Below are 24,836 nucleotides of genomic sequence, written 5' to 3'. Positions count from 1 at the left end.
TGACAGGTTTGAGGAGAGAAATAGACAAGTCTGTGATAGTTGAATTCAGTACCCATTCTCAGTAATGAGTACAATATCCAGACAGAAGTAAGGAAATGAAGGACTTGAAAGATCTGCAACCTATACTGAACATCCTAACACCATCGGGATAGATGATAGATACAGTGTTTTCAAGTGCACATGGACCATTTTCTAGAACAGATCATATATTATGTCACAGTTTTTTCAGTAGGTTTTAAAAGATAATACAATGCATCATCTCTGTTATCAACAAAAGTTAGAAATTAATAGAAGGAAAGCTAGAATGATGAATGGTTTGTGAAAATTAAACATATCTTTAAACACCCAGCAGACCCAAAAGGAGGTCACAAAGAAATTAGAAAAATTAGAAACGAACAAAAATGTATGCATATTAAACTTATAAACACATTTAAAAAAAACCACACCAGCCAAACTTACAGCATAAAGAACTAGAAAAAGAACACAACTTCTATCAACTTTGCAGAAGGAATGAAACAGTGAAGGTTTGAGCAGAGAGAAACAGAAAAGATAATAGGAAAATAATAGAAATGAAAAATTGGTTTCTTGACAATATCAATATAATTGAGTCTAAACTAAAACTAGAAATGCAGGTGAAGCTATTACTGATCATTCCATTGAGATAAGGATTATAAGGTCATAGATAATTGTATGCCAGTGATGAAAGAGAACTGTCTGAAAACACAGAGCCTACCAAGTATAAACCATGAAGAACCAATAGACCTGCATCTACCGGCTTTAGTCACTGTAGCCAAGACACAGTAACAGCCAAAGTGTTTACTGCAGGATGAATGGAAAGGTGAAAAGGATGTGCACTCGGGCTACTAGTCAACCTCAAGCAGGAAGGAAATTTTGACAACTTGAAAGACCCTTGAGTACATAACATTGTGCTAAGTAAAATAAACCAGTTTGTCTGCCTCTGTGTCTGTGTTTTTCTCTTCCCTGCCCTTTTCTCTCAGAGAACAAGAGTGAGCGAGCAAGTGAGAGAGAGACTCCACTTGCGTGAAGTATCTAGACCAGTCATGGTCATAGAAAGGGGAGTAAAGTGGTGTGGAGAGGGTAGTAAGGACTTCCTGTGTAGCGAGTAAACTTCAGAGTGTTTTATTTGAGACAGGATCTCATTCTTAGCCCAGGCTGGTCTAGAATTCACTATGTAGCCCAGGCTGGCCTTCGATATGTGCCTGATATTTTCAGTTTTGCAAGATGAAGAGTTCAGAGATGGATGGTGGTTGGGGTGATTGTACAACAGTATGAATGTACTTAATACTACTCTTTAAAATGGTTAAGGTAAATAACCTTAAAGAACACAAAAAATGGCTGCATGTGGTGGTGCATGCCTATAATGCCAGCACTTGGGAAGCTGAGCGTCTTAAGGTTTCTATTGATTGCTGTGAAGAGATACCATGACCATGGTAGCTTTCGTAAAGGAAAACCTTTAATTGGGGTGGCTTAGTTTTAGAGGTTTAGTCCATAATCATCTTGGTGGGACACGGTGGCATATATGCAGACATGGTGCTGGAGAAAGAGCTGAAAGTTCTACGTCTTGATCCACAGGCAGCAGAAAGAGACTGTGTTCCACATTGGGCATAGCTTGAACATGTGAGGCCTTAAAGCCTACCTCAACAGTGACACACTTCCTCCACAAGGCCACACCTAATAGTGCCACTTCCTGCGGGCCAAGCATTCAAACACATGAGTCTATGGAGGCCATACCTATTCAAACCACCACACTGAGGGAGGAAAGTGAGCAGTTTGAGGACAGCCTGAATTATAGAGTGAAATGCCATTTCTAAACAAGGAGTGGGGGTGCTTAACTTCTGTTTTTAAAATTAACTTTATAGAGACAAATTTGTGCCCCTGTGGGAGAAATTCAGTCTGTTCACTAGCACTGAATCCTACTGATTAGTGGGACCCATTTGCTAGATAGATAGATAGATAGATAGATAGATAGATAGATAGATAGATAGATAGATAGATAGATATATAGACAGTTTGTGAGGCAACTATAAACTGGCAATAGGGGAAGTATTTATACCATGAAAGTCAAAATCAGAGAATTTTATAAATTGTTTTTTGATCATTCCATCAAATCGAAGAGCTAGTTTCCTCGCATACCCAAATGACTTACTGGTAGACTGTAGATCAGCAGTTCTCAACCTGTGGGTCGCAACCCCTTTGAGAGTCACATATCAGATATCCTGCATATCGGGTATCTACATTACAATTCATAACAGCAAAATTACAGTTATGAAGTAGCAATGAAATAATTGTATGGTTGGGGGTCACCACAACATGAGGAACTGTATTAAAGGGTCGCAGCACCAGTAAGGTTGAGAACCACTGCTATAGATTTTGTGTTTCTGCATTTGGCTGTTCTGAATATTGTTTGTGGAATAAATTTTTAAGCTTTAGAAACTACTTTGGTAAGTGATTTCAGCCTTTTAATTTCAAAGAAACATTGCTACAATAATATGCTACTGTATGAAAATCCTGGTAACTCAACAATTCAGTTCATATTGAAAAAGGCATATCCAGAAATTATCACATGGAGGTTCAGGAAGCTGTCACCAGATTAAACTTGCTTTCTTGCAGCTAAATGTCTTCCACTATCTGATATTTTTCTGCACATAGTGGAGCAATGTTGCTCCTGTCCTGACAGTGAGTGTTTTAAATCCAAGCTCACAGCCGAATGAAGAATTGCTCTGTTTCAGACCACTCTTGCCCAGCATGGTGGTGCAACCTGTAGTCCCATCACTCAGTTATCAGAGGCCAGAAGATTATAAATTCTAAGTCAGCCTGGACTCCATGGCAAGACCCTATCTCAAAATATCAGAATAAATAAAGAAATGACAGCTTTTCAATTCAGGTTTGCAATAGAGACCAATATCATTTTTATAATAGCATATGAAAAACTACTTTAAACAAACAGTAAATAATGCTTAATTGTAGTGAGTCACTCTAATGCTTAAACATTTTAGAGGATGTAACTGTGCCCTGAGGTCATTTGTCCATAATAATTCGACATATGTTTATGCTAAATTGGTAAGTGCCCAAGTGATTCCTACCTGCTATGTGAGAGTTTCTAAGATTTTAGCTTCTTTATGCTATATTACCTCAGTATTTTGTTATAGTACTCATTTAGGACATAACTGTTATCACAGGAAAAGCAGTCTTGATTTATACAAAAGCGTTTTCTTAGAGAAAGCTATGCATATTTTAATGTGATTTCTAGGTATATTTAATGTGTAACTGAATCGGATGTTTTGGAGCCTGAATATTGTGTTCCTGTTAGTGAATGCTAGTACCTGCCGTGCAGTATGCAGGCCTTATCTGCTGTACACTTGACACAGACCTGCAGGAGTGCACCTCTAACTTTACATGAAACTAAACTCGGAGTAAATTAAGTTTAATTTCAGTTTGAGTCAGTTTCCAGACCACACCAGTGGTAATTCGTGTAAAGGACCAGGTGAGGCCTAGGATTCAGAGTCATGTCGCCTTTGTGGCTCCAGGTGACTAGAGTGGAAGAGCACAAGCCAGGTCAGGGAGAGGAGCAAGGTGTCGGCCACTCCTGATGGGGACTTGACACACTGTCGACCAGGGAGCGCATTACCAATCGATAGGTTCACCTCACGGTTTATACTGGAGGTGCTCCCTGGGGCAGCTTCTTTTCTGCGGCATATTCCAGAATGCCAGACTCCAGAGAGAAACGTTTACTTGGAGTAAATCACGTGGTTTATACCCAGTTTAGACATGGTGAGCCACTCTACCTGTGCTGGAAAGGGTGAGAGCCCTCCCAAATCCAGATGCTAGGCAAGAACTCCTCTACATGGGCCTTTCAGGAAATCGGGTCTGCTGTGTTCACTCTTTTTTTTTTTTTTTTGGTTTTTGAGACAGGGTTTCTCTGTGTAGCTTTGCGCCTTTCCTGGAGCTCACTTGGTAGCCCAGGCTGGCCTCGAACTCACAGAGATCCACCTGGCTCTGCCTCCCGAGTGCTGGGATTAAAGGCGTGCGCCACCAATGCCCGGCTGCTGTGTTCACTCTTATCTGTATGTATTTTATATTCCTTTCACACCACCCATCTATTTATTATTCTTAAATAGTTCTTAAATAGTTAAACTCTTGTGAAAACATTGGTCATTTTATAGCACATTTTCAGAGGTTTAGTCTTACCAAGTGTTGTAGAATATTGTTTTAAGATGTGTTACTTTTGTTTATGCTCTGGAACATTTGTTTAATGATGTGAAGATGTGTTAAATTTGTTTGATTAAATAAAATTCACCTGCGGTCAGGAGGCTGAGTCAGCAATTAGCTGACAGGAAGTAGTAGGGAGGAGCCGGGGAGAAGAGCTTTTAAGTGGGGGCTGGGAGGAGGAGGAGGAGGAGGAGGGCTTTTGGGGAGACACACAAGCAGGGAGAGGAGGTGAGCCTCTCTGAGGAGCAGAATTCCACCTCAGGCTTTGAATTTAGAGTTCTTCAGAGGGACAGAGATTTAGATAAGTTCCTTGGAGCTTTGAAATTGGTGCCTGAGGGAACAGAATCCCCTCAGGCTGGGGCCTTGCAGCCCAACTGTAGCATCGAGTTGCAGTTACTGATTAGGACAACCGTGGCTAAAAGAAAGCAACCAGAAAGACAGCACAAGAACCTAATGACTTTTTTGTTTTTGTGGTTTGTTTCTGATCTCTGCTTCAATTTAATCTTTAGTGGTTTTGATTTCAATATTTCCACCACTTTAAGTACAAACACCTACTGTCCGTGTCTTCTGCCCATGGCTCCCTCCTTCCTGTGTTTCAGCCTCCCTAGCTTTGCCCCAGGTCATCTGGAATATTTTGGTGTGGCTGGTGGGGCTGACCCATATGCTTGTGAATAGAGGCCAGAGGTTGACCTCAGGTATCTTCCTCAGCCTCTCTCATTTTTGGAGACAAGGTTCTCTTGGTGAAGCTGGAGCTCACAGCTAGACTGTGAGTCCCTGGGGTCTGAATCAGTGTAGACATCTGTTTGGACTACATGATATATATATATATATATTACATTGTATATGTTACACTATATACAATTGAATCTCTATGTGATTCAATTGTATATATGAGATATATATATATCTCATATATAGATATATATAGAGATATATATCTATGATATATATATATCCATATATAGTTTATATAGATGACTATATATAATGTGTATATATATGTGTGTGTATATATATATATATATATATATAGAGAGAGAGAGAGAGAGAGAGAGAGAGAGAGAGTCGCTTCATTCTGCCTTTTACATACTAGTGCCCATGATCTGTGAGGCACATGTCCAAGGCCCCGTGGGTGCTGCTCACTACATATAATACCTGTGAGGCCCCCTTCGTCATTACTGAGCACTTATCAGATTGTGGCCTTCAGGAATGTTGGAAGCTTTAGATATAATAGCAAGACTAGCACAAGTTTCTTTTTCTGTCTTCATGGATGATGAATAAATATGCATTCTTACCATAGATTTTATTTTTGTTCCTTAAGTCACAGTCTCTCTCCTTTTCACTGGAACAGTGTGTGGCTTCTTCATTGACAAACATGGATTATTGGCATTACTGTTCCTGAGCTTTAGGTCATAATTATGTACAATGTTGGTTACTCAGACATAGAACTAATACAGCAGTGGAGAGACTGGTGTGGGTAGTGGACTCCACATGGATACCTGAAAAAGGGACTCTAGACACCAGGTGAGATAGAGTGGACCTGAGACTGCATTGTACTACTCATGAGGATGTGCAGTCTCAAGCATGAATTATTGACTTCTGTGATTTCCTACTCAGTAATTTTAGACTATGACTGATTTTAGATAACTAGAACCATGGAAAGATGGGAAAGGAGGGATACTGTAGTGATATTCCTGAGGAACTGAAGGAAGATCAGATTGCTTAAACAAGAAACTGAAGATATGGAGAAGTTTCTGGAATGATGTTTGATCTTCACACTAAGAACAGTGAAGGATTTTCTGCAAGATGGTGACCAGTCATATTTGTATTTTTAAGAGATGAGTCTGACTTCTAGGGAGGTAACTCATTGTGGATAAGACAGGTGTGGGGGTCTCTGCAAACACCAGGGTTTGTATGAGCAAGAAGGAAATCCAGTTCAACATGACTTTGTTAGCTGGTGTTTGTTCAGACTTCTAGAATCTGACACTGGGCACAGTTTATTTTAGGCATATTTAAGTATAGTGCAATTTTGGGGAAAAGTTTCCTGGTAACAGTTAACTCAGTCCCATGTGCACAATAAAGTTTAAGGCATGACTACATCAAAACTCTGCAAAGTACATGTGACCTCTTCCATAAAGAAGGGTTCTATACCTTAAGGGCCTAGGGGAGGATCTAGTGTGGTCTTGGCCATACAAGTAGCATAGAGGTTACCAAGCTATAAAGTACATGTGGCATCTTCATAAGGATGGATTCTTTTGACTGAGAAACAGTGTTCAATATAAAGGTGTAGGGAGGAAGAGTCTGGGATAAATGTAGTCGGATTTCAGGTGGGGCCTGGCCCTACAGATAGCACAGATCACCCACCAGGCTATTAACTCCATCTCCTCTGTTGAGGAGACAAACCTGCCTGTCTAACATTCCTTAGTGCTTATCTGTGAGCACAAGGTCCTTGTGCTCTCTACAGACGGTAGAGAAGGTAGGTAAAGCTGTTCTGCTCTGGGAGATGGGGTAATGGTCTGAAATCAGTTGTGGGGGTTACATCAGTGAACACGGTCATGAATTAACTATGGACGGTGAAGGCAACAGTTCACGGGTTTTTACAGAGACAGTCTAGACTGAGTTCTTGCTTATATAATTGGATGTGTGATTGTACAGTTCTGTAACAGAAAACACCAAAGTACAGATTTGGAGGGAAGGTCATGAGTTGAGTTGGAAGTGCCTTTGATACTTGCATTCATCTTTCATAGAACTTCCATTGCACTGGGATAAAGGTCTAAGTGCTGACCGTGATTTTCAGGCAGACTGTTTCTTTGTGTTTGTTCTTATGGTCTCAAGCTTCTGTCCTCTTTTTATGTGCCATTTTCTCTCCCTGAATCTCCTTCATCACTCTCTTTACCTCATTTCAACTTCCTGTCATTGAGATGCCACCCAGTCATCACTTCTTTGGGAAATTAACAGGGTATATTGATTGTGGGAGAGTAGGTCGGAAATATCATGATATACTTTGATTAATATTATTGCAGCTATATAATATGCACAAATAAATGGCTTAACTTGTGGGTTCTTATTTGAATTTGGTAAATTTGCAGTCATTACTGTTATTTATTTCAGTGTTTGCCTTGTCCCGGATCTAACCAGTGTCTTGCCCCACAAGCGGCCTCCTGTGCTCATGCCATTTTTAGATTACTTCCTTTTCACACCAGAGTATTTCTAGTTCCTCCTGCACTTTCATAACCCATCCCAGTTACCGTATCTTTAAGGAGCTCATGATTCCTAAGCTATCTTTGTTTTTAATGTAGCCCCTCTCAAAGATGTAAACAATTACTGAGGCTAGTCTTTCCAGCTGCCTCCACCCTGAGTTACAGTGTTCATTTGAAGGGAGGAGGACTCATTTGTTACTCCTTTATATTTCATTTTAGCCCCCTTGCCATCTTCATTGCCGGTGTGTGTGTGTGTGTGTGTGTGTGTGTGTGTGTGTGTGTGAGAGAGAGAGAGAGAGAGAGAGAGAGAGAGAGAGAGAGAGAGAGAGAGAGAGAGAGAGAGAGAGAAAGAGAGAGAAACGTGCTTTTCACAGTGAGAACTGCACGGAAAGGCTTGCCATTCATGCCCCTGTTTCTTCACCTTCTTCCACTTTATCCTTTGTCTCATTTCTTGTTACCTTTCCTCTTGAACAGGAAGTGCTGCACTTCAGACATTTTGTGTATAATATTTCACTGTGTGTACTGTGTGTTGGCTCTCAGGTTGTTACGCAGTAGTTATAATGAATCATTTTCTGGAGGGCTAAGTTTTCATGTGATGATGGGCTATCTTAAGGTCATTTCTTAGAAATGAGACTGTGAAAGCCTTTGTTGCATGTTTCTAAATTCCCCGTCCTAGGGCCGCGCTCACTTGCATTCCTGCTAGGGCCGTGCTCACTTGCATTCCTGCTAGGGCCGTGCTCACGTGCATTCCTGCTAGCAGAGAGAGCGCGTTTGTGTGTCCCTCCTGCTGCTTCAGCAGAGCACTTTAACTTGACCTGTCTAAAGGTCATCCCGTGTGTCTAATGTGCCCGCTATCATACATGTCCTTTTCTCTGTCAGTTGATAACTGGTTAGTGTTTGATATATAAAGGCTATTTTCATATTAATTTTATGTTCAAAATTGCTAAGTCTTTTTAATTGCCACAGATTTTTGGGTATACTAATTATATCATGTGTATGCAAATGTTGTCCAGTTCTTGTGTCTTTGATTCTCTTGTGTAATTACATTTGCCCTCTCCCTGTCAGTACCTCAACTCTTTGTCAAGGACAGTGGAGCCAGCAGGGCTCTTTCCTTGTGCCTTATGCTTGTAGTATTTCTTCATTCAGAGACTCATTTTGAGACTAGATTATATTTATTTAATCAGTTACTTTGTGTGAATTATAAATATGTTAAAACATATCTCTGTTACTTCCAGAAGGTTAATATTGTCAGCTTGACAGGATGTAGGATTATCTGGGAGACAAGTCTCTGGACCTGCCTAAGGGGTTGTCCTTATCAGAATGATTGAAGTGTGAAAACCCACCTCAACTCTGAGTGGCAGCATCCACATTGTGGGGTTCCTGGACCGAATAAAAAGGAGAAAGCTTGCAGTGTACTGCTGGTATTCAATGCTCTTTGCTTCCTGGCTGTAGATGCCTCATACTCCTGCCACCAGACTTTGCTGCTATGACAGACTGTACCCTCAAACTGTGAATCAGAATAGACCCTCCTTTCGAGTTTCTTCTTGTTGAGTATTTTGTTAAAGCAATGAGAAAGGCAGCTAATACACCTAATTGTTAAGTCTTTCTACTTTACCTCCCCCAACATAAAAATAACAAGGAAAGCAAATACAGCTGTATTGACCCTGCATTTCATACTACTACTAGACAGAGAATATCATGGCCTGCACATCACATGTGCATTAAGAAATAAACTACATTCTAATTCAAGGTGTTGCTGATGCAAGCTAAGGACAGGGACAGAGGAGACTTAACAAGCACCAGAAGAAAAAGTAGAAGTACTTGGTGAACACAAAACAAACTGTGGGTTTGTTTGTTTGTTTGTGGGTTTTTTGCTTTGTTTGCTTGCTTGCTTGTTTTGCCTTATTGGTTTTCTGTTTTTATATTCATTTTGTTTTGTTTGTTGTTTTGGGGTGGGTTTTTTGTCTGTTTTTTGAGAAAGAAAGAACATGAAGTTGGAACATGAACATGAACATAGGTAGGGAAACAGGGAGTTGGGGAAAAGGACAAACTAAAAATACATTGTATGAAAATGTTTTAAATAAAAAAGTTAAAAAAATGCAACAGTCTTTAAAGAAGAAAGTGGAACAGTTCTGAAGACCCAGACAAAACACAAACAGCATAGCCCCTCTGTCCCTAGTAAGAACTGCCCCAATACAAAGTTCGAAATAGTTAACCTAGACGTGAATATCCTAGTTTGCGACAGCTCTTAGTGTTCAGGAAGGGTGAGAGCGGAAAGCCTGGGAAGTGTTGCTTTAGGATGAGCGTCCGTGCAGGGTGCGGCTCCCTCGGATGATCCCAAAAGGAAAGAAGCACAAAAGGGAGAGTTTAGGACCCAGTGCAAACGAAGGAGAATTAGACACAGGAACTCCTCCACAAGTGATGGCCATAAGTGAAACTGCACAGAAAACAGCTGTCAGAAGAGGGCGCTCTCAAGCTAGGAACCTTGTTCACAAAAAAGATAGAGGTAATCCCATCCATGTCAAAGGACAGGAAGGAGGATGTGTGGAGATTCTCAGGTCACACCCTGACAGCTGCAGTGCCGCCCCTGGAGTAATACCTTCCTTCACACAGCATTCAAGACAACTGGAAACCAACCTGGACCAGAAACATTAAAAACAAGAAAGAAAAAGAAGAAATGGGTATTGATTGAATTCAGGAAACAAAAGTTCAAGATTATATTAGAAATGAAATCTGAACTCCGAGCTGTCCGAGGGAGGATACGTTCGTGCGGTGATGGGGTTGGTGACAGTGAAGGGAAGCAGGGGTGGGGCTCTGGGGATGAGAGTAAGCTGACCATCTGCAGGTAAACCAGTGTGGGCAGCACGAGGGAGCGGGGAGACAGCAAAGAAGGTGCAGCAGAAGCCTGCGTGGAGAGCCTCGAGAAATCAAAACAGCCACCCCAAACTAACACCTGAAACGAGAACAGAAGGAAATTGAGTATGAAAGAAAAAAAAAGAATTGACTCTTCATCTTAAAAGGGCCTATCAGGTACCAGGGAATATTAACCCAGAAAAGTGCTAGGAACACCTTAATGAAACTTAAACTTTACACACACACACACACACACACACACACACACAACACACACACATCTTAAGAGCTCCAGACAAAACCATGTGCATTGAACTGGTTAGAAATGTCCCCATTGTAAAGCCAGGCCACCGTAGAGCAACATTCCAACACTCTGAAGGAGTACAAACCAAGGATATTGTATCCATTTGCCTTTCCAGCGTCAGGGCTGTAATAAGCTGGGGAAGTTCAGGATTTGGAGGATAGGTACACATGTACCATTGCTTTCGTCCAGTTCTGGGTGAGGAGGAAAACGGCCGCGGTTGGATGAAGATGTCATACATGAAGATGCAGAGCTGAGATCACACCAACAGTGTAGGTAGAGGTTTGTGTAATGGCATCGTTTGTTCTGACAAACCAGAACCACTTGAGGTACCAAAGAAGGAGGATTTTGTCAGGGCTGACCTACATACTTGCAGAGCTGGCTGGCCAGTCTCCACGGGGCTGTTGCTTCTCTCTGGTATCTCAATGGCAGATGGAGCTGTGGGTCCCGAAAGACAGAGGGAAGGAGGACACACTAGAACCTCGTAGGTTCTGATTTAGTAATGAGTAACTAGCAGGTGCCCTTTATCACACATGGGGTAGAGAAGCCAGGGTGGGGCTGCAGGCCCTGTGTCTCATACACAGGATATATATAGTCCAACCTTCTCCTGTAACTAGATGACCCCATGCACGCTGCACATTTGTTCTTGTGAGTCTATGGATGGTGTGTGTGTGTTAGGTTACATCTTTGTGTTCCCCAGGTCTTGTGAGTCTATGGATGGTGTGTGTGTGTTAGGTTACATCTTTGTGTTCCTCGGTTCTTGTGAGTCTATGGATGGTGTGTGTGTGTGTATTAGGTTATGTCCGTATGTTCCCCAGTTCTTGTGAGTCTATGAATGGTGTGTATTATTAGGTTACATCTTTGTGTTCCTCAGTTATGTGAGTCTATGGATGGTGTGTGTGTGTGTATTAGGTTACATCTTTGTGTAGATGTAACCAACCGTCTTATTAAATAAGAAACACAGAACCAATGCAAAGAACAAAGCCAAGAGATCAGAGCTAAGAGCCTTACCTGCCTGCTGCAGCTAGCCTCTTCAGCCAAGAGACCTCTCCGAAAGAGAGCTACTTCCTGTGTGTTTGTCTTTATATAGTCTTTCTATTCTGCCTTCTCATTGGTTGTAAACCCAAAAACATGACTGCCTCGTCACTGCCTGTCTGTAGAGACTTCCAGGTCTTCTATGGTTGGTATTGAGATTAAAGGCATGTGTCACGAACGCCCAGCTCTGCTATGGCTTCCTATTAGCTCTGACCCCCGGCAACTTTATTTATTAACATACAATTAAAATCACATTTCAGTACAAATAAAATACCACCATATCCCCCCCCTTTTTTTTTTCAAAGAAGAAAGCTAAGAGATCAGTTCCTCAGTTCTTGTGAGTCTATGGATGGTGTGTGTGTGTATTAGGTTACGTCCTTATGTTTCTCAGCATGATGGATTTTCTTTTTTTTTTTTTTTTTTTTTTTTTTTTTTTTTTTTTTTTTTTTTTTTTTTTCGAACAGGTTTCTCTGTTAGCTTTGCGCTTTCTGGACTCACTTGGTAGCCAGGCTGCTCGAACTCACAGAGACCGCCTGCTCTGCCTCCGAGTGCTGGATTAAAGCGTGCCACCACCCCCAGCTGCATGATGGATTTTCTTTGCAGTTCAATTTTGCTGATTTCTTTTGAAATTTAAAGAAGTTAATCTTTTTAATTTAAAAAAAGAGTGGTTAAATTAGGTGAGATTTCACTGTATACTGAGTACTGTGTTGAATTTCCTACACAGATTATCTCTTAATTCACTTAACCTAAGAAAACAATAAAGGGTAAATAATTTGGCCAAAGTATCAAGTCCTCCCCACTTTGCCCCTCCCCAACCCCACCCCTGTCCAGTTCCCGGGCAACCGTTGTGCCCCCCCCCCATTTTTTTAAAGCTGATACAAGATGTCTTTTGGGTGTTTGATCCCTGGTTTTCAGTATTGGGTAATGATCTACCTAGACATGTTTTCTTCCGATTGGGTCTGAGGTGGTGTGCTGATCTTGAATTCTGTAGACTTCTGCTTGGAGTTGAAGATTAGGCGTTACTCAAATGTTTGTTTTGTCCAGTTTCTTCTCTTTCCTTTTGGATTCTTGCAACTCCTTTGGTTTTCTGAACAGATCCCAAGTTGCCTGAAGAAGTGGTCTTCATTCCATCTTTCCTGGATTCTTTCCTAAGCTGTCTGTAGTCTCCTGGTCTTTCCTTTGCTTCTGTTTGCCAGTGATCTCATTCAGTTTATTTGTTTCAAATAGGTATTTTCAACTCTTGCTTGTTTTTCAAGACAGGGTTTCTTTGAGTACTCTTGGCTGTCCTGGATCTTGCTGTAGACCAGGCTGGCCTTAAACTCACAGAGATCCTCCTGCTTCTGTCTGTCGAGAGCTGGGATTAAAGGTCTGCACCATGGCCTCCGGCTTTCAGCTCTAACATTTTTATTTAGTTTTTCTTTTACAGCCTTATCTCTCTGTTTATGTTTCCTATCTGTTCATTCATTTCATTTGAGTTTTTCTTTTACCTCGTGGAATACAATTCCATAGCAGACTGTAGTCTCTGCTAACTCAAATCATTCTATTTTGGCATCAGTATCTCATTTGTTTTTTATTTCCTTTGATGATAAATCACTGTCCTTCTTTATGGTGTTTGCTTGAGGCAGGATCTCACTGTAGCTCTGGATGACAAGGAACTGGCTTACCATTCTTTGTGAAGCAGTAGTTTGGGGTTGTACCTGAGACATTGGAATTTTGTGATATGTGGAACTTGGATCCTGTTGAAGTCCTGACAGATATTTTTAGCTTTGTTTAGTAGACATTCAGCCCAGTTACTTTTGATAATAAGTTCCCATCTTTTTAAAAAGATATTTATTTTTATTTTGTGCATTTAAGTATATGTATGTGCACCACATGCATGCAGTACTTGCAAGGCCAGAGAAGAGTGCTGAATATTTTGAACCCAGAGTTACAGATGGTTGTGAGCCACGATCTGAGTGCCAGGCAACCAAACTGTGTCTGTGAAAGAAGCAAGCTCCTAACCACTGAGCCACCCCAGCCCCTCTGCTCTTCCTTAGCTGCCTTTTCTGTCCAGGCAGGAATTCAGTTCCCAGTGCTCAGCATTTTTTGTGCTTTACCGGTCTTCCTTCGTGTGTGTGTGTGTGTGTGTGTGTGTGTGTGTGTGTGTGTGTGTGTGTGTGTGTGTAGTTCAGTGAGGAAGCTGAGAGGTGAACGTTCAGTTTCCCCACACTCTTCAGCTTCGCTGCTGCTCTGCCCAGAAGGCAGTGGGTTTCAGTTGGAGTGTTAGCTGCCCATGGGCTTCAGCTGACAGCAGAGCTTCTGGCCGCTAACCCTGGACTCCTAACCTGCTCTGCTGTCTGCCCTGTGGCCGACTTTACCTGAAAAGCAGAGTTCTAATGCTGAATGTGGGTCTGGACCGACGTGTTTGTAAGTAGAGATCAAGGTTTCTGAGATTTAGAGCTTTTAATTTTATATTCACATGTTTAATTATAATTAAATGCACTCTGTAGTTCTTTCTGGAGCTGGATTATTTATATTAATGACCAGACTAATGTGTGGGTGATGTTTTTAAGATTTCATAATGTCTAACATACACGTTCCCTTTTCAGATGGTCTTCTGATTGTCGGTGTTCACTCAGCTAAGTTTCCAAATGAAAAGGTCCTGGACAATATCAAGAGTGCTGTCCTTCGATACGACATCACCCACCCTGTGGTTAACGACGCAGATGCCAGCCTCTGGCAGGAGCTTGAAGTCTCCTGCTGGCCAACACTGGTCATACTGGGACCTCGTGGAAACATGCTGTTTTCTTTGATTGGAGAGGGACACAAAGATAAACTATTTTCATATACTTCTATCACTTTAAAGTATTACAAAGACAGGGGACAGATCAGAGATGGAAAAATCGGAATAAAACTCTTCAAAGAGTCTCTGCCACCTTCACCATTGCTGTTCCCTGGCAAAGTAGCAGCAGACCACGCTACCGGTAGACTGGTGGTAGCAGACACTGGGCACCATAGAATCTTGGTCATTCAGAAAAATGGACACATTCAGTACAGCATTGGAGGTAAGGTTTGCTTCTAACATGGTATGTAATATATTTTTCAGTTTAAAAATAGTGCAAGTAAATATACAAAAGCAGCTTGAATTGGCTTGTGACTTTATCACCGAGTTATTTTGTTATTTAGTCTGTGGTATCTGAGTTAACCTCCCTTTCCTTTTCAGAACAAACAAAACCCAGAAGCTCCATGTCAAAAGGAGGAAATCATTAAATTATATAGTTTTTAGGTATATTTGTGTTTTCCATCCTGTTTTTTTAAATAAAAATGTCACATTTATTTGTTCGTGGAAATATGCCAAAATTTTAGGTCAGTGACATTTTAAATGGAAGTTTCATGTTTTCTTTTCTAACAAAACATCTCCATATAGTTTTCAAGACAAGAACTCAGGACAGTGACCAAGAAACTTGGTATTTAGATTATAAAATAACCAGGCTAGGGTTTGTACATAATTTTACTTTTCTCTTGTTTCGTCCTTAAGAACATCTGGATCCCTGCCCTTTCCAGGAGAGCACAGGCCATCCCGTTCTATACCTCCCTGCCTTAGATGAGAATGGGCCTCTGCTTGCCATATGTGAGATTAGTGAACTCTCCTAAGTACATTCAGACTAACCCGCTTATCTGGGCTGGCCTGCCACAGCAAATTAGTCAGAGGGGAAGGAGTCGTGTCCTCACAGCCAGTCCCATCCCTAGCATAGGAAGTAGATCAGCTGTGTTCCTCAGCCGTGGCTTGTTGTAGTGTGCCGAGATATTCTCATCTCTGTGTCATTGCTTGCTATTTTATTAGAGTATGTGTTGTTTTGTGGGGCTGTTTTTATTTGTGCTACTTGGTATTTTCACTTGTAACAGGCAGTTATGAGAATTGTTACTTGAAAAATGTCTTGATTTTACTGGTCTTTGTGGGTCTTGGTGTGTGTGGTATATGTACATGCTCATGTGAGTCTGTTTGCTGACACATGCTGTGTGTCTTCCTCGATTGCTCCCCACCTTACCTGCTGAAGCAGGGTCTCCCAGGAACCTGCAGCGCATAGGCTTGAGCAGGCTTGCTGACCTGAACTCTAGAGGTGTGCTTGCTCTCACTTCTAGCCCCACCACTCTGTGCTGCTGCTGCTGCTGTTGTTGTTTTTAGACAGGGCCTAACTGTGAAGTCCTGGGTGGCCTGGAACTCTTTTTGTAGACCAGATTGGTCTCAGCTCACATGGATCCGCCTCCTGGGATTAAGGGCATGTATTGCCATGGGCAGCTTTTTGTGTATGTTGGCAATCCACTCTCAGATCCTCATGGTTGTACCACAGGCACATTACCAACTGAGCCATCTTCCCACCCAGACTTCAATATAACATTCAAAATGGTGTGGGTAAGTGCTCGTCTTTCTTCACACAGGGTCTCACTCTGCACCCTGCTTGGCCTGGAACTCTATGTAGCTCAGTCTGCTCTGGAACTCACAGAGATCCACCTGCCTCTGCCTCTTAAGCCAGGAATAAAGTCATGTGCCACCACACCCAGCCCAACAATGTTCTTTGTTAACAGAAAACATCAGCAAATGGTATTCTCAAATGTGCCTCAAAGACTGCTGCTGTGTCTTGACATGCTCTTTAACTAGGTGGTTTTAGACACGGTCTCTGTCTCTAGACTGTGTCCCAGACTCACCTGGAATTCACAGCAGTCCTCCCGCCTCCAGTTTGCTAAGATTTACCAGCATAAGCTGCCACACCCACCTACTATTATTTCTTACATTTATATATTTATTGAGTGTTTTGGAGTAGAAGGGTGCTTGTGTCTCGCCAGAGAGGCCACGGGACAGCTCATAGGTATCGGTTCTCTCTTTCCACAGTATGGGTCAGAGGGTCAGACTCAGGTTGTCTGGCTTGAGAGAAAGCTCTTTGAGTTGTGAAGCCAACTGGCCAGCCCCAGCTAAGTTGTTTGTTTGTTTGTTTGTTTTTGTTTTTCGAGACAGGGTTTCTCTGTGTAGTTTTGGTGCCTGTCCTGGATCTTGCTCTGAAGACCAGGTTGGCCTTGAACTCACAGAGATCCGCCTGCCTCTGCCTCCTAAGTGCTGGGATTAATGGCAAGCGCTACCGCCACCCGGCTCCCAGCTAAGTTTTTAAAATGAATTCTTTGGTCACATGTCATCAAGAACTACTGGTTTCATCTGACTAACCCATTTTGTCAGTGGTGGTATTGTCAGGTTTCGTGGGCACTTTGCTCTGGCAGTGTCTCATGGATCTTCAGAAGGTTGCAGTGCTTGGTACTTCAGATCTGAACTGACCAGAGAGCTCTTCCCCCATGTCTTGTTTTTTTCTGTAAAACTCTTTAAGTCAACAACAACAGTTGTATTAATAGTAATGGTGGCAAGCCACATGACTGGCTTCATTCTGAGCACACTGCCTACATTTCCTTATTTTTCTCTCCTGAGTGCCATGAATCTGGGTGTTATTAGTTCTGTTTTACAGAAGTAAAACTAAGACAGAAAGCTCATACCCAGACCACCAGCTCGAGAAAGTGAGCGCCGGGAGTTAATGGGACTTGTTGCGTTCCCTCGCCACCAAGTATACTAGCTCTCTGCCAGCTGTGTATGGCAGTGGAAGTCTGCAAAGCAGTGTGTCCTGACCTAGAGCCTTGGGGAAGTTGTGTGTTCCCCTGTCACACTGCCCCTCCTTGGAGCTGTGGTGTTCCAGAACTCGAGAGTGTTACATGACTTCAGGACCGTGAAGCAGGGGTAGGGAGGAGTGTCCCCTGGGCTTCTTGACTCCTGGGGAGACAGGGAGGCTCTCACGGTGGAGTGCTGTTCACAGCAGTTTGGAGCATGGAAACATTTCTAGCGAAGGAGTGTAGATATAGTTTTCATTTATTATCAAAGGAGTCTATTGTCCAAATTGTTTTTGAAAAAAGTCATCCCTTTGGGGACTAGAGAGATGGCCCAGTGGTTAATAGCACTTATTCTTGCCGAAGGCCTGGGTTCCATTCCCAGCACCCACATGGCAATTCACAGCCATCTGTAACTGCAGTTCCAGGAGATCTGAACTCTTCTGACCTTCATGTGGGTACCAGGCACGCACATGGTGTTTATACATACATGCAGGCAAACACACACACACATATACATAAATATGTTTTAATCCTCCTTTAGCTGCTGAAAGGTTAAAGTCATTTTTAACTTTCTAGTCTAGGTAGCAGGTATTTAAAATGCTTTTAAAACTATTTTCTTCTGCTGTATGCTACCCAGCATAGACATAGAGAAATAGAGGAAAATAGCGAACATCTTCATTTTCAAATTTTAATTTAGTGTATGATGTTTTGCCTGCACGTATGTCTGTGCACTGCGTGTGTGCAGTGCCTTCTAAGGCCAGAGGAGGGCATTGTATGCCCGGGACTGGGTACAGCTAGTTGTGAGCTGCCGTGTGGGTGCTGGGGTTGAATCCTGTCCTCTGGGAGAGCAGCTAGCACTCTCAACTGCTGAGCCAGCTCTCCAGCCTCACATTTTCATTTTTAGATAGAAATACTGAAATGCTGTGTTTAAAAATTCCAGCATTAAAGGCAGGTTTTTAAATTATGTATTTGGAGGATATTACTTAGAAGTAATGTGAAAAAAAATATCTTGTCTTTTAGGACCTAATCCTGGAAGAAAAGATGGAATGTTTTCAGAGTCATCTTTTAATTCTCCACAGGGTGTAGCTATCATGAATAATGCTATCTATGTGGCCGACACTGAAAACCACCTTATAAGAAAGGTAATTTTCCATTTTAAGTTACAATTTTAATAGTCCTAGTCAAGAAACCCTGATGATTGTCAGGAGTCCAGGGTCATCCTTGGTTATGCTACAAGTTGGAGGCCAGGCTGGGCTCCATGAGACCCTGTATTAAGGAAGAAGGAAGATGGGAGGAAGAGGAGAGGAAAAAGTATATTATGGTTTCAAAAAATTCTCCATCAGTAGACTCTTATTCAAATTTGGACTGCAAAAACTATTTCCAGAGAATTTTTGCAGGTTTTATTTATTCTGTATTAGTCACAGGAATAATATGACTGTCAATTTCCATTATAGATAAACCCAGTTATTTTAAATATTTCCTACCAATAGTGGTTTTGGCTATCTATAGTCTATTGTAAATTTGGAAAATAACTAATCAAAGTGCCTGTGATCTATCTTGTTAGGTAAACACAGTGCTTGTGATAATTCACTTTCATTCAACACTGACATTTATCCTCATTCAGTTGGCAGAGCTGGCACCTAATACACACATAATAGCACATACACATCTGGACTGTAATGATGTCCACTGTGATGTATAGCTTGATAGAAGCAATGTATTTTCTTTGCTGATGAGTAGAACTTGGCCTGTTAAAATGTTCAGTAGATATTTGTTAAGTTTATTAACAAATTATATGTGTGTGTATGTATGTATATATTTAATGAAGCATTTTTATATATTTTTATAAATATATATTCTTACTTAAAGAACTATAGTGGATTTTTTTTTTTTTTTTAAGTCTTGAAAACTTCCTAGACAGTTGAATACGCTAATATATTATTGAGGGTAGTTAGGGGGAATATTTATTTGATCAAGAAGTACTTTTTTTAGGCAGCACTTCATTAATATCATTGTGTATAGGTTACAGAAAGTAATGTGGTTTTAATTACCGAGCTCTTAAAGGTGCATTCTTGTGAATAATTTTCTTGGGGAGTTACTTCTACAGTTCTGTCATAGATGTCTGATTGTTCTCTGAGGTAATAGACAACTGGTCAGAGCATCACAAATACCTGCCCTCTATCACTCATGCCCCATTCTCCTGCTTCACTACTGGACCTTCCAGTATTGGACAAGGCGCTTCATTCAAATGCCTGTTTATTGAAGTAGTGTAATCACAGAAATACTGGATTTCCTAACGTCAGTGTCCATTCTGTGTGACATGACTCAGTGTCTGTGAAGACAGGAAACGGAATTGCCTTTCTTTTTTCACAGAAATAGTTACTGTATTTTACTTGAAGACCTTGTTTGCAGATGTCTGAGCTCATTATCCTCTGACATTCACACACACAAACAACATTGTCTCACCCTTCTTTTGTCTAGAATCATTCTTATTAACTTATAGCGTTGTTTTGGTTTGGTTTGGTTTTTGAGACAAAGTTTCTCTATGTAGCTGTAGCTGTCCTGGAACACGGCCTGTAGGCCAGGCTGGCCTGGAACTCACAGAGACCACCTGCCTCTGCCTCCCGAGTGCCGGGATTAAAGGCGTGTGACACCACTGCTGGCCAATTTATAGCTTATGTCCCCTTTCTGCCCTTCCCTTGCCATTCACGGACATAAGCAAACCATAGATAACGGTTTTGATATGCTTATCTGCATGTGACCCTGAAAAACATCAGTGACCTATGCACATGATTATCTTGATGACTTTATTGTGACACTATCAGAAAAGTCACCCATGTAAGTATAGAACTCACAAGTTTTAAATCAGTTTTACAGGTTTTGCAATCATAACTTTAAATTGCTTTTAGAATATTTCAGCTCCCAATTAAGAATTGTCACACAAAGATAATCACCATTCCCAGCTCGAGGCAATCAACTTTCTGTCTATTGATAGGCCCTTACTGAACCTTTCACACAAATAGAATCCAGCAATAGATGGTTTCTTCTTCAGTCTTGCTTGATGTTTTAAGGTTCATCCATGAGGTGTATGTTGGTAATGCATTCCCTTCTATTACTAGGAAATGAGAGGGACTAATTATGTACATAACATGCATTGAATAAAAGCTTACTGAATTTCTTATAGATTGACCTAGAAGCTGAGACGGTGAGCACCATAGCTGGCGTTGGCGTTCAAGGGACAGATACAGAGGGGGGACAGAGAGGGGAGAAGCAGCCCATCAGCTCCCCTTGGGACGTCGTGGTTGGAACCTCAGGTACGAGAGCTCAGCAGCCGATGCCAACAAATTCTGCTACTAAAAATAAGATCTGGTCTTTACAAAATTCTTTTCTGCTAGGCAGTGGTGGCACACACCTTTAACCCCAGCACTTGGGAGGCAGAGGCAGGCGGATCTCATGAGTTCAAGGCCAGCCTGGGCTACAGAGCCAGTTCTAGGACAGCCAGGGATACACAGAGAAACCCTGTCTTAGAAAAAAAAAAACTAATTTTTTTAATTAAAAATATTCTTGAAATGTTTAGATTAATTATGTAGCTTGTTTTATATATTTGTACTTATGGCTTGGAGCTTGCTGATTATGCAAAGCCAAGGCAACCATAAGATACACAAATAGAATGCCTGTTTTATATAACATTACATTATACTTTACAAAAAAGAAGAATGGATGGTTAGCTGGCTTACTCTGGGGTCAGGCTCAGTACACACTAAGTTCTAATTTAAAGAATTTTATTTAATCTGCATCTTCCAACTGATGTAGTTCTAAATATTCTTAAATTGATAGGATTCTAGTTTCAGAAACTACAGAGATTCTCTAAATAAGGGATTATCACTTAATAATGTCTTTGCTTACTTCAGTTGAAAAAGAAACTGAGATATCAAAGAGGAAGCTGACTTATCTTTTTCATTTAAAAAAAAAATTCCTGAATACTGAAATAGGATAGCATCTTTTGAGTGATTAAAAATATTGCCCTAATGAGTTAGACAGATGCTGATCATAAATGAGACATATTGTCTTTGTGGTCTGTATTAGCCACAAAGTATATCAACATACTAGAAGAAGCACCAGTCTTCCTGTCATTGTCCCTCAGCAGTGATGAGATGGTTGTTATCTCCATGTCTGATAGCAGACAGAGAGAGAGTGGAATAATTGGAACTAGAATTTGAAACGTGTGATCTTACTGGCTTATTTGAATGGCTTTGTGCTGAGAATTCTTGCTTTGCTATGCTAGCACCATCTCTCAAGAAAGGTAAAACTCTATGCTTTATATATAAGATTTAATGATTTAGTTACTGGTGTTTGTATTTGCCACTTTTTATGTCTTCTGTATCAATTAGTAATTATCACAATGATGCTATGTTAGGTAGAGTCATCACACCTAATCCCTTATTTGAGTCAACTTAGCCTGAGCCAACTTGAACTTGTCTCAGGCTGTGTCTTGAGTCTATATCTGGTTTGTGTGGTCTATATAGCTTTTTTTTTTTTTTTTTTTTTTTTTTTTTTTTTTTTTTTTGACAGAAGGGAAAAAACCCAAGAGGATAAGCTCTATCATACGTATTGTAAGACTGTGCTCATATTCTGTCTACTTGCCTACTGTTACTAGAACAAAGCGTGGGAATTGAGACTTGGCATGCATTAAGTGTGCTTGCTGCTCTTCTGGCGGACCTGTGTTTGGTTTTCAGCACTCATGTTGAGTGGTTCACAACCACCTATAACTCTAGCTCCAGGGCATCTAAAAGTAAAACAGAAACACAAGGCACACAAGCGAGTTTTAAATCAGAAAACAGGGATGTATATACTTTGCCACCACGAGGCTGTCTTTGGAAAGGATGTAGATACAGAAATGTTCAACTTATATCATGTCTATCAGAATTTGCATTGCTTAAAATTACAGTGTACTTTACTAAGTTAGATTTACATAATGGCCAAGCAATATTTTAAGTTTTATCCTAAAAGCTTTTCAGTTGTACTTTGTAGTGTCGTGTTGCTGGTTGTTTATCTTGGTATTAAGAGTATGCCCATTTTTGTGCTGTAAGAAAAATTGTAACTATTGACAGATATTTTGTTAGGTTCTAAGCCCAGTGATAATGCCATTTGAGACATGCATTTTTATTAACCCTAGTTTTCAAGTCCTGCTTTAGTTCAGCTCATAGTTCTACATATAACTTAGTTCTGAAAACATCTTGTGGCAGTTTGAATGAGAATGGCTCCATAGGCTCACACGAGTGCCTGATCCCTTGTTGGTGGAACTGTTTGGGAAGGATGAGGAGGTGTGGCCTTGTTGGAGGAGGTGTCACTGGGGGGTGGGTTTTGAGGTTTTAAAAGCCCACACCCTTCCCAGTTAGCGCTTTCTCTGCCTCCTGCTTATGGATCCAATATAAGCTCTTAGCTACTACTGATCCAGCACCATGCCTGCCTGCCTACTGCTGTGTACCTTGCTATGATGGTCATGAACTTTGACCTTCCGAAACTGTACGCAAGCACCCAATAAACTATCTTTATATTACCTTGGTCATGTGTCTCTTCACAGCAATAGAAAAGTAATGAAGACGTATCTTTACTCCAGAAAATGGACAAGAGAAGTAGTCTAAAAGCACTTAAGCATTTGCTAGCTCAGAAAGTGTGGTTTGAAAGCTGTCTGAAGGACCTCCCTCAGTGGCCATGCTAGTTCATAAGTTATCTATGGACCAACTAATCGAGGTGTATATATCAAGTCACTGCTGGGTAGGCTTTATAAAATGTCTATAAATTACTGGGTGACCCCGATTCTCATAAGACTTTCAGAGTGGCATGTTACTCCCAAAACATTTAATAACTAAAGTTTTGAATTACTTTAAAGTCCTAACCTATATTAATGTATAATTCTTTGATAACTGGATCATAGGATGAATTGTTCTTACTAAATTACATATTTGCTTGATGTCACTTAAAATATGTCCACAATAAACATAAGGTATTCATTTATATTTATATGTATATATTTATTTCATCTTAGCTCAAAATACAGCCCCATTGGGGACTTTTTAATGTTCTAGTTTTTTACTTACAAATGACATCTGATTGTGTACTGGAGAATTTTTGTCTAGATCTTTGTGAAATGGATAGCTATACTATTTTCCAAAGATCACGTTGTTTGTGTTGTTTCCAGATTGAATTTGCACTCCAGAATGTTTTGACTGCCATTCTTGTTTGTGTTGTCGGATTGATCGCTAGGGAAGTTAGAGACAAATTTACCCTCTGCGAAGGTGACAGCGTCACCTCACGTTGAGACACACCTTTCTTTTGTATCCTTATTGGTCTTTTTCTTACCTGTCTTAAGTTTCATCTCATTAAGATTGTTTCTCTGTAAACTCCAAGGATCATCTGTGAAACACAAGTAGATGAGAGTTAGTAGACTTCCTCTTGGCTGAATTGAGCATAATTGTTGGGCTGGATCAGTGGTTCCTTTGTAGTATGAGACCCTTCATACAGCCCCTCATATTGTGGGAATCCCAACCATAAGATCAATTTGTTGCTACTTCATAACTGTAATTTGGCTACTGTTAGGAATCTTAATGTAAATATCTGATATGCAGGATATCTGATATGTGACCCCAAAGGGGTCATGACCCAAATTGCTGATCTAGACAGACCTAAATAGACCAAAAAAAAAAAAAAATTATAGTGATGAGTCATAACACAATTATAAGTATTTTTATTTTAAGAAATATAAATGCATTTCAAAGTCAGTTTCTCCTTTTGTTGTTAGTGGTGGGTTTTTTTTGTTTTGTTTTGTTTTGTTTGTTTTTTTTGTTTTGTTTTGTTTTGTTTTGAGACAGGGTCTCTCTGTGTAGCTTTGTGCCTTTCCTGGAACTTACTTGGTAGCCCAGGCTGGCCTCGAACTCACAGAGATCCGCCTGCCTCTGCCTCCCGAGTGCTGGGATTAAAGGTGTGCGCCACCACCGCCCGGCAGTGGTGGTTTTTAAGACACAATTTCACCAGGTACTTACATGTAGCCCAGGCTACCTCAGCCTGTAGTGCCGTGTTTGTAGCTGTATACCACCATACCCAGCTAGCCAGTCTCCTGATGTAAGAATAGAACTTTTTATTTAAGCAGCTCCTACTGGCCTTTCTTTCATCACCTCATAAATTGTTTTTATTTTCTCAAAGCATGGTGAGAATTTTTAAATACATGTAAATAAATAAATATGAGGGCTGAAAAAATTATATTTTCTATATGTCAACCATTGACTTAGCTATTTGCCTTGTTAGGTCTGCTTTTAAAGGACTCTACTCAGACTATGAACAACCTTTGTGTCCCATTTCAGTAGCGTGTGCATCTCTAAACTATAAGACCCTGGAACTGCCCGAGCAGATGTTACAGTAAAAACTTGAAAGCATCAGCAGCTCCAGAAAATGGTTCTTCTTAAGCTCTTTTCTGATGTTTCAAAAAATTTATAAAACTTTCTTATATTTTATCATAATTCATGAAAGTGGGAAGACAGAATTATCAGAAAGAAAACATGAAAAATGGGTTGCTTTGTAATGTCTTTAAATAG

The 24,836-nt window shown here is 40.8% G+C and overlaps 1 protein-coding gene across 3 annotated transcripts in view; it reads left to right on the top strand.

The window, feature by feature from the left end:
* Nhlrc2 (NHL repeat containing 2) overlaps positions 1 to 24,836 on the top strand; it is a 56,595-nt gene that overhangs the window by 7,252 nt on the left and 24,507 nt on the right. Inside the window, exons 1-4 of one of the 3 annotated variants that reach the window (XM_028875148.2) lie at positions 13,795 to 14,025; positions 14,208 to 14,663; positions 18,265 to 18,386; positions 20,429 to 20,558. In XM_028875148.2, the coding sequence (XP_028730981.1) occupies positions 13,995 to 14,025; positions 14,208 to 14,663; positions 18,265 to 18,386; positions 20,429 to 20,558 (739 nt within the window). In that variant the 5' untranslated portion in view covers positions 13,795 to 13,994. Of the gene's footprint in view, positions 1 to 13,794; positions 14,026 to 14,207; positions 14,664 to 18,264; positions 18,387 to 20,428; positions 20,559 to 24,836 lie in introns of those variants that run through there. The other 2 variants (XM_028875147.2, XM_037205908.1) reach the window with 2 other exon arrangements.

This window comes from Peromyscus leucopus, chromosome 1 (genome assembly GCF_004664715.2).
Source record: "Peromyscus leucopus breed LL Stock chromosome 1, UCI_PerLeu_2.1, whole genome shotgun sequence".
NCBI classification, from domain to species: Eukaryota; Metazoa; Chordata; class Mammalia; order Rodentia; family Cricetidae; genus Peromyscus; species Peromyscus leucopus.
This window is presented reverse-complemented; position numbering and strand designations above follow the sequence as displayed.